Source organism: Lithobates pipiens, unplaced genomic scaffold (genome assembly GCF_037356315.1).
Source record: "Lithobates pipiens isolate NorthernLeopardFrog02 unplaced genomic scaffold, aLitPip1_a1.2 Scaffold_27, whole genome shotgun sequence".
NCBI classification, from domain to species: Eukaryota; Metazoa; Chordata; class Amphibia; order Anura; family Ranidae; genus Lithobates; species Lithobates pipiens.
The window spans coordinates 77,938,104-77,955,497 of record NW_027507788.1 but is presented as its reverse complement, the minus strand read 5'-3'; the positions used below and the strand labels follow the sequence as shown (position 1 = coordinate 77,955,497).

Genomic DNA, 17,394 nt, shown 5'->3' with positions numbered 1-17,394 from the left:
CCTAGGTATGCAGTGCTACATGGTCAACTGTCTACAATATTTTCCACATTTTATCACCTGGTTCTGGCAGCATCATGAATGCTAACATTTGACTTAAGGTCCTTCATGTCCTATTGACATTGTTTGATCTGATTCAGTCACAATATTACTTCTGAGGATTGCTAGGGAGCATGTTCTGTGTCTCAATCACCCCCCTCCTTTTTTTTTCTTTTTTTGAGGGCATTCTATGTCCCCTAATAAACGTTGGGAGAATATATATATATATATATATATATATATATATATATATATATATATATATATATATATATATATATATATATATATATATAATATATATTCTGTTAAAAAAAAAAATTCTGTAGTTCTTTTGAAATCACAGCTCCTCTCCTGCATTGCTGTCTTCTTGCTACAACGGAGTATTTTCTCCAGAACATTTCCTTCCATTTCCATTGTGTTGCACATGCACAGGAGTGTATTGCCATTGAATGGGGCAGTGCCCTTTGTTCTTTGTATAGTGTCCAACCTCTTGAAGGCGGCAACTATACCCATACATAGAAGGCTGAAATCCTGTGTCCATTATTGAAGTAGGGAAGAAAAGGATTTTACAGTGAATATAAAAAATACACTCTTTATAAGCACAGAGGGTTTTGCCACCTAATGAGTTACTTATGCGGAAAAAGCATTCAGCTAATGAAGTTTGAAAAGTGTGAAATCTCATCCTGCATGTTAATTTCCAGGTCAGTCACTTAATGAGTAGTGGATCAAAGATAGAATACCAGTCCCCAAACCTGCATCTTTAAAATTAAAGGTGGCTCTCTGATGTTTTGCCTTACTGGTTCCTTTTTAAGATAACAATGCATTTACTGTTCAACACATTTCCAAGATTTCCTAATGCTAATCAAAAGTACCCTCGATGGGCAGACTGCATCTCATCGCCAATATTACTTGTCTTTTTAAGTGCATGCAATATCCTTTGCTCACCACCAATTGTATCCCTGATCAATATATGGAGAAGTGCAAAGATTTTGCCCTTTATGTTTTGTGGAAAAATATCAGGCTGTGAATGGGCTGCCTTGGGCTAAATATTCTAGTTTGACCTTAAAATCAACTAAAACACAATGCTGCATTTAAGCCAGCTTTGTCACTTTTTCCAGCAACATCTTCCAGGCCTTGATTAGTCACTTGCTCTGTTAGTCATGTGATGTCTGTTGGCTGATAGTGTGACCCTGTTGCACTTCCTCCCAGGTGTTCTGTCTGAAGAGCAGATCCGTAGCAAAAAGATCAAGAAACAACAGCAAGACGATGATGTTGTTCGCTCATCTGCAGTTCTGGCTCCACCCAGCCCTTCCATGCTGACCCAGGATATTGTCCATCTAACGCCTCAGCAAGAGGAGATGATCCAGCAACTAGTATCTGCCCAGCAACAGTGCAACAAAAGGTCCTTCAGTGATCAGCCCAAAGTAACGGTATGTCGTTTAAGAAGCCTGTATCTCTCATGTAACATGCTGGTTTTAGAACATTTGCAGTAGTAATAATATAAATGTGTTTCATCATCATATGGGTTTAGGGGTATAACCCTACGGTCAAGATTAATGGAGTTTTGTCAGTCAGTGAACTTCAGAGAAAAGGATTTTACGGTGAATACAACAATCCAATTTTTTTACTTTCTGCTCTAAAACGCATCCAATAAAAAATGTAATTTCTTTATCAATAGCCCTAGCTATAGCCTGCAGCGTTGATCTGTGTAATCTGACAGCGGGGAAGTCTCCCTGCTGTCAAAATACAATAGCTCAGCAGGAAGAATTCCTCTATCCACATCGGGTGTGTGGATGGGGGGAATTAAGTTAGTTGTTTTTATTTCTACCCGATTGGTTAAGGGCCAGTTCACACCAGATGCAGTTCCGTGCAGTTCAGTTTTTTCTGCACGAATACAGTCGGTTCCGGTCAGTTTCTGCACCAGAAACTGACTGCATGGTGTGAACTAGAGCCATTGGAATACATGGAAAACACTGCATGCATTTTTAGTGCAGAAAAAGCACATGGAACTGAACGGAACTGCGTCTGGTGTGAACTGGCCCTGAATGAAAAAAAACTGACTCATCTATGGGCTGTCTTAGGCTGTTGTCCTGAGAGGAACCATGCCATTGTTGATGAGCTAGGGTGGAGAAATGCAGAGCAGCTGTGAAATTTGGATTATTCAATATTACATCATATATATATATATATATATATATATATATATATATATATATATATATATATATATATATATATATATATATATATATATATATATATATTAGTGCCTTGAAAAAGTATTCACACCCCTTGAAATTTTAAACATTTTGTCATGTTGCAACCATAAATTTAAATGTATTTTAATTGAGACTTTGTGATAGATCAACACAAAGTTGCATAATTGTGAATTGGAAGGAAAATTATAAATGAAAATATTTTTTTTTACAAATACATATGTGAAAAGTGTGGCATGCAGTTGTATTTAGCCCCCTTTACTCTGATACCCCTAACTAAAATCTAGTGGAACCAATTGCCTTCAGAAGTCACCTAATTAGTAAATAAAAGTCCACCTGTGTGTAATATAAACTCAATATAAGGCTGGGTTCACAAACGACAAATGCTCCGTCATTGGGAGCACATGTCGCATGGCATGTATAAATGAATTATTCCCTATGAGAGCCGTCTTATCTGATCTGACACAATTTGGTCCGACTTTGAAAAAGGTTCCTGCACTACTTTGGTCCGACTGTGATCCTAATTCACACCATTGAATATCATTGAAATCAGATCAAATTCGGATCATTGTCTGAACTCATCCAACTTTGGCATGTGACTTATGTTCTGAGGATCTTGAAGGGGAACCCCACGCCAAATGAAAAAAAATAAACAGCATATGGTTTCCCCTCCAAGACCATATCAAACCCTTCGATCTGGTATGGATTTTAAGGGGAACCCCCACGGCGTGGGGTCCCCTCCCCAAACTTCATAACAGATCCTTATCCGAGCAGGCCTGGTAGGTCAGGAAAGGGAGTGGAGAAGAGTGAGTCCCCTGCTCCTGAACCATACCAGACCACATGCCCTCAACATGGGGGAGTGCTTTGAGGCAGGGGAGGGCCCGCACCCCCTATCCCAAAGCACCTTGTCCCCATGTTGATGGGGACAAGGGCCTTTTCCTGACAACCCTGGCTGGTGGTTGTCAGGGTCTGCGGACAGGGGGGTTATCAAAACCTTGAAGCCCACTTTAATAAGTGGGTCTCAGATCCCAGCACACAGGTTTGTTAGAAAGTAATTTATTAAAGCAGCTCCGGTGTCTCTTCTTCTTCCAATTTCTTTTCCCTCTGGTGATGTCTTCATCCTCCAGATCGTCTCCCTCTGCTGATGTCTTCTGCTGCCAGGTCTCCTCTCTGCCCTGTCTTCAACTTCTGTTCTTACTTTGATGTTCCCTTGACGCTCTCTCTTGTGCTGTAATGATGGGTCCACCGTGTGCCATTACTTTATATAGGCATGGGAACGTGGCCACCCAGTGATATCTGGAGGCTCTGCCCCCTTGTGCCATCACATCCCGGGGCATGATGGGTTGGTGACGTCACAAGGTGGCTGGGCCTCTGGATGACATCACCGGGTGGCCATGCCCCATGCCTGTATAAGTAATGGCACACGGCGGGAAAGATCATCAAGAGAACATCGGAGGAAGAACAGATGGTGAAGACAGCAGAGAGAGGAGAACCGGCAGAGGAAGAAGACAGCGAAGAGAGGAGAACCGGCATCAGAAGAAGACATCAGTGGAGGGAGAAGAACCAGAGGAAGATGTCATCAGCTGAGGGCAAAGAACCGGAGGATGAAGACATTGCTGGAGGGAGAAGAAATCAGAAGGAGAAGAGATGCTGGAGCTGCTTTAATAAATTACTTTGTCAAATACCTGTGTGCTGTTTTTATTTTTGACCCTTTTTTTAGGTGAATGGGTAGGGGTACCCCTACCCATTCACATAGGAAAGGGGGCAGGATCTGGGGGCCCCCGTTTAAAGGGGGCTTTCAGATTCTGAACAGCCCCCGATAACATCTGGCCAGGGTTGTCGGGAAGAGTCCCTTTTCCCAATCAACATGGCGACAAGGTGCTTTGGGTTGTGGGTCGCAGGGCCCCCTGCCCCAAAGCACCCACTCCCTTATGTTGTGGGCATGGGGCCTGGTGTGGTTCTGGGGGGGCTCACTCATCCCCACCCCCTTTCCTGACCTGCTGGGCTGCGTGCTCAGATAAGGGTCTGGTATGTATTTTTTTTGGGGGGGGGCCCTCACGCAGTTTTTTTTTTTTTTTTTTTTTGGCATGGGGGTCCCCCTTAAAATCTATACCAGACCAACGGGTCGGGTATGGTGTTGGAGGGGGGACTCTGCTGTTTTTTTTTTTTTTTTGTCTTTTTGGTGTGGAGTTTCCCCTCAAGATTCATACCAGACTCAAATTGCCTGGTATTGTTTTGATCAAAGTCGGATCCCGTTCATTGAAGTCAGACTTCAAGTCACAGGGCAAAGTCAGATCCACAGTCATACAACTGTCGTGTCCTACCAGTGTGAACCCAGCCTAAATACAGCTGTTCTGTGAAGCCCTCAGAGGTTTATTGGAGAACCTTGGCGAATGAACAGCATCATGAAGGCCAAGGAACAGACAGGTCAGAGATAATGTTGTGGAGAAGTTTAAAGCAGGGTTAGGTTATAAAAAAAATATCCCAAGCTTTGAACTTCTCACGGAGCACTGTTCAAACCATCATCCAAAAATGAAAAGAGTATGGCACAACTGCAAACCTACCAAGACATGGCCATCCACCTAAACTGACAGGCCAGGCAAGGAGAGCATTAATCAGAGAAGCAGCAAAAGGCCCATGGTAACTCTGGAAGAGCTTCAGAGATTCACAGCTCAGGTGGGATAATCTGTACAAAGGACAACTATTAGTCATGCACCTCACAAATCTGACCTTTATGGAAGAGTAGCAAGAAGAAAGCTATTAGAAGTCCCCTTTGCAGTTTTCGAACACAACACAAACGTGTGAGACCAAGATTTAACTTTTTGGCCTAAAGAAAAACATTATGTGTGTCTGAAAACTAACACTGCACCTCAAACAGACCACACCATCATGTTGTGGGGATGCTTTTCTTCAGCAGGGACATGGAAGCTGGTCAGAGATGATTGGAAGATGGATGGAGCCAAATACATGGCAATCATAGAAGAAAACCTGTTAGGCATCTGCAAAAGATTTGAGACTGGGGCAGAGGTTCACCTTCCAGGGGGAAAACGGCCCTAAACATACAGCCAGAGCTACAATGGAATGGTTTACTTTAGATCATAGCATATTCATGTGTTAGAGTGGCCCAGTCAAAGTTCAGACCTAAATTCAAATGAGAATCTGTGGCAAGACTTGAAAATTGCTGTTCGCAGATGCTCTCCATCCAGACTGACAGAGCTTGAGCTATTTTGCAAAGAAGAATGGGCAAAAAGGTCACTCACTAGATGTGCAAAGCTGGTAGAGACATCCCCAAAAAGACTTGCAGCTGTAATTGCAGCGAAAGGTGGTTCTACAAATTATTGACTTAGGGGGGCTGAATAAAAATGTACCCCACACTTTCACATATTTATTTGTAAAAAATTTTGAAAACCATTCTTTGTTTTCCTTCCACTTCGCAATTATGTGCCACTTTGTCCATCACATAAAGTCCCAACAAAATATGTTTACTTTTTTGGTTGTAACATGACAAAATGTGGAAAATTTCAAGGGGTATGAATACTTTTTCAAGGCAATGTACACTATATTACCAAAAGTATTGGGGTGTCTGCCTTTACATGAACTTTAATGGCATCCCAATCTTTCATTGTGATAGGCACTTTGGACACTGATTTGGCCTTGTGTCCTATCTTATATAGTCATGTTGGTATTAAATGGTTGGTGGATAATGTTTATCTCCATAAGTTTGTTGTTAATTGCTGGGGAGATGTGATTCTAGAAAGTATGAATATCTTCCATTGCACATCTGATAGAGTAGGATTTAGCTAGTTTTTTTTATTTTAAAGGCAGCATTGTAAACAAAAAAAAATAGCATTCCACTTTAGGATGCTCTTCTTTGCATTAGAATTTGGATCTTTGTGTTTCCTGCTATGTTGTCATGTCAAATCTTTATAAAGAATAAATGTGTAAACCACTTCTTTTTCTAAAGGTTGATGCTAAGTTGATGTATGTTCAAAGCTCATCTTTTTTTTGGTGACCCATAATACTAATAGGTGTCATCTAGGGGTAGCTATACCCCTGCATGTTCTGAGCAATTACCTTTAGCTAAGTGTCCTTTAGGATTAACAGCCGCTGACAGTGTCATACCGAGCCCACAGATCCTGAACATTCACCACAGCAGCACTCTTTTCACACACTACCACATTCAGACAATCAATGTGGCACTATTGGATGCTGCTTCTTTGTGCTATACTGCACTGCCAGTTCTAGATGGTCACTACAGTGGCTGTTAGCAGGATCAGGTCTTATAGCAGATCCCCTGGTGGTGGACCGTTATTGAGAGACTATATAGAGCTGTGAGTAGGTTATTTACTGAGGCCACTGCTGTGTCATTTGAGGGTTAGAGTGCGAAACATTTTCCCTTTTCAATCATGTTTTCAACTACTTTTTCATTCTAGCTTGGGGCTTCACTGCTCAGTTTCACTTTTTATGCATAGTTGGTATTTGGTAAGGTAACTATGTTTCCACCACTTTTTCACCACCAACTTTGTCATGTACTGGTGATGATCTGTGCACTAGGAACCTTTTGCTTTGGTACAATTTCTTGCAGAAAGAGAGTGGGATATGTTCCTGGCACATTGTACAGTGGCAGTGCTTTTGCCTTTCATGTGTGTTAAACCCCTCTGCATCTGCAACATCTCTGGTAAGAAGCTTGCAGTGCGAATTCATTAGTTACCGCATTGCTTTTTTCCCCGTGCTCTTCTCCAGGGTCCATATCCTTGGGATATAGACGGGCCCTTGTTGTCTTTGTGTACAATGCAGGACCACTCAATTCAAATAATTTAAAATTAAGGGTCAATCTGTTTGAGGTTCATGCAGTATGACTGTCTCTGTTACACGGACCTATCAACACCACAGTGAAGGTGGTACAAAGAGTCTAGGCTTAGTGTGAGAAATGGAACATCTCATACCAACCCAACTGTGGCAGTTCACATAACCGATGTGGAAAACTGGCAGGCAGACTTATTGAGTACTGTCTGTGATACTTTTTTATTTGCATTAACATACAATTTTTCAGGACAAGCTTTTCGGGGTGTACCCTTTTCCTTTTTCTATCTGGCTAGTCATCTGGTCACAGATACTTCATGACCTCCTCTGGCTTTATCCAACATTCTGTTTCAAGGTCAAATTCTGCATTTTGCTTTTTAGTCATTGATTTTAATTGCATGGCTGTTGAGGCCCAGTTGCTGAGACTTGACCCTAGGATATTTTCAGTTGCTAAGATCCTGGCTATTCTACAGAAGGACACAAATTATTGCCTGGCACGAAGCACCACTGAGTGACAGATATCTGCTCTGGCAATCTTGTTTCAACAACCCTGGCTCACGTAGTTCCCCTGTTAGGACTAACATGGCTCAAGGGAACTTTAATTTTGGTACATTTGGTGCTTTAGGGCTTACACTTTTTAACTACCTCTTGAGGTACCTCTTGTGACATAATCTCAAATCTGGAAACTCTGCTTGCAAGTTGCCTTCTCTTTGTAAGGTCAAGGTTGTCTTAAAGCCTAGGCCCTACTTGCTGCATAAGGTAGTCATGGAAAGGGTTTAGGGGCACCCCCACTGTGCCCCCAAAAGCAAATGAATGGACTATCTCCATACTCAGGGATAAGGTATTTTCATCTTTTCACATTTAATGAAGACGTAAAATGTCAGGCCGCGTACACACGCGGGGACTGTTCGCTCAACTTTGTCCGTCAAACAGTTTCAGCAAACAGTCCGCTCAAAATTAGCATGGACGGACTTGCCCACACACGACGAACGAACAGTTTGCTGAAACCGTGCGCGATGACGTGAACGGCACGTACGACGGGACGGAAAATACGACGTCCTATACACTGCATTACAGCTTTCGGCGTGTAAATCCTTTCTGAGCATGCGCGGAACTTAGTTTGACGAACAAGCCTACACACGAGGGGACTGTTCGCTGAAACCAAGTTTCAGCGGACAGTTTTTCGGAATTTCCAAAAAACTTTGTTCAGCAGACTGTTCGCTGAAACTGTCCGCTGAAAGCCCACACACGAGCGAACTGTCCGCCGAAACACTGTTCAGCGGACAAAGTTGGGCGAACAGTCCCCGCGTGTGTACGCGGCCTTACTTTTTTGCCCCGAAGGACATCCAAAGGAATTTGTTCTGCATACAGCTTCCCTTTAGAAGACAGATTCTTTGTCATTCTTGTGGGTCTACATAAGAGATATCCAGTTTAGCCATCTTTCAATGTATTCCCTCTGATTATATTGCAGGCCTATTCCTTGAAGGGACAGGAGCCTCTGTTTTCTGTCACTGCCCACTGTACTAGGGAGTGAATGCATTATGGGGCTTTCTGCACCAGATGGCAGGTATACTAGACATGTGTTCACCCAATTCAACACAAGGTCCTGTAACCAGCAGTGTTGTCCAGTCATGTCATAATCTTGGGGGTTCACCCATGGGGGTTCACCCATGTGTTCACCCAATTCAACACAAGGTCCTGTAACCAGCAGTGTTGTCCAGTCATGTCATAATCTTGGGGGTTACCTTGCCAGTTATTTTTTATGCCCTTCTACTATGGTACAGATTTTGGGCATCAGTAGTAGTAGTAGTAATAGTAGTAGTATCTATATCCCCCAAAGAACAATGAGAGAAAAAGATTCATGAAATATTTTTTTCTTTAGTTGTCTATTGGGAAGGGACACAGATTCCTCTACCACAGGGATATGCAATTGGAGGACCTCCAGCTGCTGCAAAACTACAACTCCCATCATTCCTCTGCCTCTGGGTGCCATGCTTATAGCTGTCAGAATCTTGCTATGCCTTATGGGACTTGTAGTTCTATAACAGCTGGAGGTCCGCTAATTGCATATCCCTGCTCTACCTCTCCCCTTTTTCTTGTTGTTGGCTTTTTGCCAAAGTTTGGAGGTGTTCCCATAGGTTATCTTGTTACTACTTACCACATGCCATTCCTGGTAATTTATCTACTAGATGGGGTTGTGTCCTTTAATTTTGTCTAGTGTCCATTTTTTTGGAAGCAGCAGCTGTTCCCATCAATGGAAGGTTGAGCCTCCCAATAATTTGCTGGAGAAAGGGATTTTAAAGGATGTTAAAAAAAAAAAAGAATTATAACTTTCCAGAAATCTGTCTGTCTTCCTGGGGGCACAATAATGTCTGCTACATAGTGTTTTGTTGGTGTGGCCTATACACCATGGATATGTTAAATTCGTTTTGGATGGAATACAATATCTACAGAAATTTCCTAAGTGTCTAAAGTCAAAAAATTATTATGTGGAAGCACAATGAAGGGACGTGGATGCAAACCAGATTTTATGCATAACAGGTACATAGTAGTAACATAAAACTGTATTTAACATACTATGCATTTGTGTTCACTAGACAAAGAAAAACATGTGAAGTGTTAGATGTTAGTGTGCCTTTTAAATAGCTCCAGTCCTGCTCAGACACACTAATTGTTACCAGTAAACAGTGTTTGTCACATGCATATTGAGCTCATGGGACAACTTCCTATCACTTTCATATCCTCACTTCATTCAGTATAGCTGATCTTGCATTTCTCCTACTGTTGATTTCTCTTTTCAGCCATGGCCTCTTGCCAATGACCCCAACAGCAGAGAAGCTCGCCAACAACGCTTTGCTCACTTTACTGAGTTAGCCATCATCTCTGTGCAGGAGATAGTGGATTTTGCCAAACAGGTTCCTGGGTTTTTGGAATTGTCTCGAGAGGATCAGATAGCACTTTTGAAAGCATCCACCATAGAGGTAAACTGTAAATAAATGTTCTGTAATAAACTATGCTAATCATGCCTATCGTATATAGCAGTCCTAAAAAACACAGAAAATCTCATTGTATAAATGGTTCTTATAATATCAAAAACATTATTCCTAGTCTCACAATTCCACTATCTATTTACTAATGGTGCGTTTTCCAGATTAAGATAAAAACTGTTAATATAGTAAATTAGATCTTTAGTTTTCCATAGGATCTCAAATGTGTTAACCACTTAAGCCTCAGACCATTTTGCTGGCCAAAGACCAGAGCACCTTTTTGCGATTCGGCACTACGCCGCTTTAACTGACAATTGCACGGTCGTGCGGCCTGGCTCCCAAACAAAATTGACGGTTTTTATTTTTTGCACTATAAACAAAAAAAGAGCGTCAATTTTGAAAAAAAAAACATTCTTTTTTGCTTTTTCCTATAATAAATATCCCCCAAAAATATATAAAAAAAAAATTTTTTTCACTGAGTTTAGGCTATGTCTTCTTCTACATATTTTTGGTAAAAAAAAATCGCAATAAGGGTTTATTGATTGCTTTGCGCAAAAGTTATAGCGTCTTCAAAATATGGGGTAGATTTATGGCATTTTTCTTAATAATGTTTTCTTTTTACTAGTAATGGCGGCGATCTGCGATTTTTATCATGACTGCGACATTATGGCGGCCACATTGGACAATTTTGACACGTTTTTAGGACCATTGGTATTAATACAGTGATCAATGCTTTAAAATTGCATTGATTACTGTAAAAATTTTACTGGCAGTGAATGGGTTAACCACTATGGGGTGGGGGGGGGTTAAGTGTGTCCTGGGGAGTGATTCTAACTGTGGGGGGATGGGCTAGCAGTGACACGACACTGATCGCTGCTCCCGATGACAAAGAGCAGACGATCAGTGTCCTGTCACAAGGCAGAAAGCGGAGATGCTGTGTTTACATCGGCATCTCCCCATTCTTGAGCTCCGTGACACAATCGTGGGCATCTGGCAGGAAATTCAAAGTAACGTACAGGTACATTATTTTGCCCAGCCGTGCCATTCTGCCGACGTATAAGTACATGAGCCGGTCGGCAAGCAGTTAAATAACACAGACACGTAGCCATTCTACTGTTCCTTGGCAACCACAACATTTGTCATCCAAGTGCCCTAGAAGCACTCTTTTTCCCAGTTCTGATGTCAGTGATCAGATTATCTTGGTTTGCTGCATGTACAAGATCTAAATATAAAACATAGAAGTGCACCTTGTATTTTTTGCATAAAGAAAAAGAATGGTCAATAATGTCCTATAGTGACTACTAAATGGAATTGTCCTCTAACCTCCAACCAAATATCTACAAAGAAAATGATGAGGGTTTCCATAGACGGGAACCCCCAGAAGAAAGTGAGGATCTCTGAGGATCAATGACCATAAATATATAATTATCACAAAAATGTATTGAATACAAAAAGTATCTACCATCTAATATTTTTTTTTAGAGACAAGTCACTGGACCAAAAATACGTGAAAAGACTATCTATAAATTGTATTGTATTGTATTTTTTGCCAGCATTTATTTGGGGATACAGTCAGTCAATCAAACTTGTAATGATGGGTAAAGCTGCCACCTCTATGAGGCAGACACTTGACAAAATAAGGGCTTATGCCCATCTACTCAATTCAAGCCCAATTTAGCTTAGTGTCCTGAAGAGGTAGAAGGCTTTCCAGCTGAAGATTCTTCTGTCATGAGCTACTGGAAGTTCTCCACCACAGCTGATTTCACAGTATCAGATTGGACTTCCGATTTAGATATTCATCACATTGGCTTTTCAGATTTTCAATGCTAATACTGGACTCCCAGATTTGGCTAGTCACTGCAGTAGGTGTGTGTGTGTGTGTGTGTGTGTGTGTGTGTGTTATACGGATCACCTGATCCATTTATTTACAGAGTTCGTGCATAACTGTCCAGTGTTAGGTCCCCAGCTCCTTGCTCACACCACTATTTTTGTTGGAAGTACCTACAGCTGATTGCCACTCTGTTTCAGAGTAATAGCATGTAATCCCACCTGCTTCTCCAGGTGCATTGGCTAAGGTACACAAGTCTGGTGTGGATTCTTTCCCCTGAAGTGAAGGAGAATGGTCAGAGGTTTGCACTTGGAAGATAGAAGCCATGGGCAGCCTTATGCAGGTGGTTATTGAGACTCCAATGATTGAACACCACCGTACCTCCTCTTAAGTTATGGAGACTATACAGAGTTCCTGCAGGCCTAGGTGCTCTGCTAGGGTGTTCCCTAATTATCTTCATTGGTTTCCCACCCAATATCCCTTTTTCCAAGAATTTGGTTAAGTCATCTGCTCTATTGTCAATGGCTTGGCTGTTTTCCCACATTAACAATCAAGTTCAGGTGTATGCATATATGTGGCATCATGGATTGGGCTTTATGCTGTGCTACCACATGTATGAGTACCTGTGTTTGTCTATTGCTCTCAGGAACTGGTAGAACTAGCTACCTTTTATTTTTCCCTGGTCATCGATGCTGTCTGCTTTTTGCTCTTTTGGATCAGAACTCCTGGACTGTGGTACTCTCGCCATGTTTGCCTCCTTCAAAAAGGTTCTGATTCTAATTCTTGATCTGCTGTGGACATGCAAACCAATCCACTAATAATTCTATGCTCTCTGAGGTGCTTCAGATGGCTCTTGAATCTACAAAAGTTCTTTCTTGTCCCAATGTAATGTTTGGAGTATTTAGCCTGATCCTGGATTTCAGATCCGCAGGGATCTTCCTACAAGAAGAAATACTGCCGGTTCTGCGATCTTGTTTTCCAAAAATTTCAGACAACCGCAGATCCCCTCTATGCAAACTCGTACCTGAACTGCCATACATGTTTTCATCTTTTAGGCCAGGGGTAGTAGGAGACCTCGGCACTCTAGCTGTGGTAAAACTACAAATCCCATCATGCCTCTGCCTCTAGGAATCATGCCTGTAATTTTCAGGGTCTTGCAATTAGGGCTGCAACTAATGATTATTTTAATAATTGATTAGTTGGCCGATTATTGTTTCAATTAATTGGTTAATAACCTTAAAAAAAAAGTGTGGTGTATATTTTAGTTAATATGTAAAGTTTAAAAAAAAAGGCAATTTATTCTTAAATATCTCTATGCAGTGGTAAATATAAATAACCAACTATATGGTTAGAGAGCAAAAACTCTAATCCACTCTGAGAATAACAGACAGAAGAGATATACTGTATATACTATTAGAAGAGATATACTATTAGAAGAGAAATACTGTATATACTATTAGAGGTTGAATCTGGTAAATATGAGGCTCAGATCTTTTTTTAAAGAAAAAAAAAGTTAAAGACCGTTTTGCAGATTTTCAAACAGAACTGTAATATATTATATGCTGGCCATACAAGAACAATGTCTTTGACCAAGCAGTTTTCTATTATTTCTAAATTTTCCTGTCAAAGGAATTTTCAAATCGTGTGTGTGGTTTTCGAAATTACACTAATTTTAAAACAGAATGTTAAAAGCAATTGAAAATTTCAAACAACATTCTTTCATTCAGCGAATGTACAAAGATTTTTCATATAAATATTCTCATCCAAAAATTGTGGTTTGCTTTTGATTGTTTTCTACACTGCTTTTTGCTGTGCGTTAAGTATAATATAGAGTGACCCAATAGCAAGGTGAAGAAAACTTCTGCCTTTAGAACTACTCACTTCCTCCCCAGGACTACATGTCCCATGAGGTGTACTGAGCTGTATGTGTGCTGAGATGTATTTACTGATTTATAAACAAATAATGCATTCTGTATGCAGGCCAAATCGGCAGGCCAATTAATTGATTATGAAAATAGTAATCGATTAATTTCATAATCGATTAGTTGTTGTTTAATCGATTAGTTGTTCCAGCCTTACTTGCAATGTCTCATGGGACTTGTAGTTTCACCATAGCTGGAGGGCCAAGGTTGCCTACCCCTGTTTTAGGCAGTCCCCTTTGCTCTGTTCTGCTCTAGGGCTTTGCAAAGAGCATCCTTGTTGTTGTTTTCCTGACTGGGATTCATATTTTGTTCCTTCAAGGCGGTCCCCTTAACCTTGTTGTACTCTAGGACTTTATAAAGGGAATACTGGTAAGATAGTTCTCTTGGCTATGCTAGCTTCACTGGCTCTTGGTGTCTCAGAGTTGGTCCTTTCTGAAAAAGGATGCAATTCTTTCTGTCTGGGTATGTTATTCTGATGGAGATCTGGGCGATTCACCTGTCCCTTCTGTATTGAAAACAGCAGATGGTTGGCCATCTGGTGAGGTGTAATTTCAACAATGCCACAGCTGTGGCATACATAAGTAGTCAATCTGGCACAAGAAGCTTGAGCAAAAAGTCGGGTTCCAGCTCTCTCAGCGGTCCATCATATGGAGAAATGGCAGGAGTCTCCAAGTCGTCATTGTCTTGATACTGGAGAATGTTCTCTCCATCAAGTGTTTCCTATAGCAATAAATGCTGTGGTCGCTTGATTGGTGAAATAATCTGTCACTGAAGCCTCTCTTTTAACTCCTGCAGATGACTGGATTAGAAAGAATTCACACCGCTCTGATAGCGCCAAACTGGGCAAAAAACACAATTCTCTGACATTGTTTGTCTGGGCACAGATGCCTTGTGGCCACTCCAGAACCCATCCGCAGCTTGATGATGCACCCTGCTTTTTAGTTGCTGGCTTTAATGGAAAGGTGTTTGTAAAAGAGAGAGGGCCTTTCTGTTGCAGTAATTGCTGCTATGCTACAGGCTTGCTAGCCCATTTACTGCAAGGTATAAGCAACTGTACATGGAAGGCTTTCTTTCATTGACAGTCATTGGCCCCAGGTAAGGAGCTTGTGGTGCGCTCCATTTGTGGTAGGAACACCACCTGACTGCTGCGACATGTCTGACATCTAGAAAAAACAGTTATCACACTTAGGCTATTGGCCCCAACATCTACATTTACAATTTTACCTGTGCATAGGAGCTATGAATTACCCAGCTCTACCAGGGCTTTGATGCACATAAATTGTGTGCAGATTTCTCCCCTCATTAAGTGAGAGTACTGTCACGGAAGGACAGACATATACTATTATACAGAATTTATAAAGCAGTTTACGTAGCACTTTACAATATAAAAGGGCAACAGAACAGTTACAATACAATACAATAAAATACAACAGAATTAGGAGGGCTCTGTTCAGAAGACCTTTCAATCTAATAGGGTGGGGCGAGTGGAACAACAGGTTGTAACTGTGGGGAATGAGCTGATGGAAGTGGTAAAAGATTAGCTGGAGGTGTGATTGGCTAGGGATTGCCTGAAGGCATCTAGAGTATCAGATAGCCGAACAGGTTGAGGTAGAGCTGGCAGAGGATGTGAGAGGCTCTGGATGAATCCTGGAGATGAACATGGGAGGAGACAAAGGGAGCTTGAGAGTAGGAGGTCTTGAAAGGAGCGTAGGGAATGGTTTGGGTGATATTTGTAGACAAGTTTGGTGATGTAGCTCGGGGCAGAGTTGTGAATGGCTTTGTATGTTGTGGATAGTATTTTGAATTTAATTCGCTGGGCGATCGGGAGCCGGTGTAGGGATTGGCGGAGATGGGGTGGCAGACACTGAGTGGTTGGTAAGGTGGATAAGTCTGGCAACAGCATTCATGATAGACTGAAGAGGGGATTGCCTATGGGGATGTAGGCCAATGGAAGGGAGTTGCAATAGTCGATCCGAGAGATAACAAGGAAGTGAATGAGTAGTTTGGTGGTTTAATTTGTTAAAAAGGGGCATATTTTAGAGATGTTACAGAGGTGAAGTCTACAAGCTTTCGACAACCTTTGGATTTGGGGCTAAAAGGACAGGTCAGAGTCTAGGATTACACCTAGTATCCTGGTATGAGGGGAAGGATTGATGGTTGCATTATTGATTTTGATGGAAAAGTCATGGAGGGGGGCACGGCAAGAGTCAATATTACCAGCAGAGATTTTTTTTAAAGAAGTGGTGGGACCTCCATGGTGATATGAGAGTAATGCAAGAGGAGATAGAAGGGGTGAGGAGTAGACAGATAGATTTGGGTGTCATCAGCGTATAGATGGTATTGGAAGCCGTGGGCAGTTATCAAGTGACCAAGGGAGGAGGTGTAGATGGAGAGGGTTCAAGAACAGAGCCTTGGGGGATCCCCACAGAAAGGGGCAATGGAGAGGAGGAGACAGGGTTGTAGGTAACACTGAAGGAGCGCTGTGATAGTTAGGAGGAGAACCACAATACTGCAGAATCTGGGAGGTCAAGGGACTGGAGTTTGAGAAGGTGCAGGTGGTCAACAGTATCAAAGGCTTCAGTGGGGTCATGCAGGAGGATTTAGGAGTAGTGGCCATTGGTTTTAGCAGTTAGTAAATTGTTAGTAAATTTTAGTAAGGCAGTTTCTTTGGAGTGCTGTGAGTGAAAGCCAGACTGTAAGGGGTTCAGAAGGTTATTTTCACTGAAGTATGAGCTAAGAAGTTTATAGACTAAGTGTTCTATAAGTTTAGAGGTGAATGGGAGCAATGAGATGGGTTTTAAGTGGTTCAGGTTCGTGGGGTCTAGTGAGGGCTTTTTAAGGGGAGTGATCTGCCCATGTTTTAGAGGGGAGGGGGAAGGTGCCACTAAAGAGGTAGAGATTGAAGACGTGAGTAAGGTAGCATTGGATAGAATAAGAGGGTGACCATAGAAGTTGTGAGGGAACAGAATCCAGGGGACAGTTGGTTAGGTGGGCTTCTGAGAAAAGTTTTGTAACCTCTTCAGTAGTAGCCAGTTCAAAAGAGGAGAGTGTTGACTGTGCTGTTAGGCAAGGTATGTTGAGTGAGGAAGATGTACACACAGTGGAGGTGTCTTCACATATTGCATCAATCTTGTCTTTGAAGTGATTGGCAATCTCTTGGGCAGTGAGTGAGTTAGTGGGTAGAGACCATGGGGGACGAAGCAGAGCGTTAAAGGTTGAGAAGAGCCGACGGGGACTGAATGATAAGGTATTAATGAGTGAGACATAGTAGGCTTGTTTGGCAGCATTTGTATCTTAGGAGGGCAGATTTATATAGGGGGAAGTCCTGCAGGCATTTGGTTTTACACCACAGTCGTCAGTTTGCCATGGTTGTAACGGTCGGGGGCTGTAGTTAGAGGAGCAAGTACATCCAGTGATGATGAGTGAGCTTTTGTAGACAGAGGTGGCCCTGTTAAGACAGAACAGGGGAGAGATTGTCATATAGGTGGTCCGTAGCATAATAGATAAGAGAAGGGTTAAAGCGGCAAAGGTTCCCGCAGGTAATCGTTTGCTGCTTGGAGTTATGGGTGGTTGGAGGCAAGTATACAGTGAAACAGATG

The 17,394-nt window shown here is 41.9% G+C and overlaps 1 protein-coding gene across 7 annotated transcripts in view; it reads left to right on the top strand.

Moving 5' to 3' along the window:
• The window catches only part of NR1H2 (nuclear receptor subfamily 1 group H member 2), a 232,388-nt gene that overhangs the window by 193,332 nt on the left and 21,662 nt on the right, over positions 1-17,394 (top strand). For all 7 annotated transcript variants that reach the window (XM_077457095.1, XM_077457099.1, XM_077457096.1 and 4 more), the window contains 2 exons: positions 1,249-1,469; positions 9,860-10,039. In XM_077457095.1, the coding sequence (XP_077313221.1) occupies positions 1,249-1,469; positions 9,860-10,039 (401 nt within the window). The remainder of the gene's footprint in view (positions 1-1,248; positions 1,470-9,859; positions 10,040-17,394) is intronic.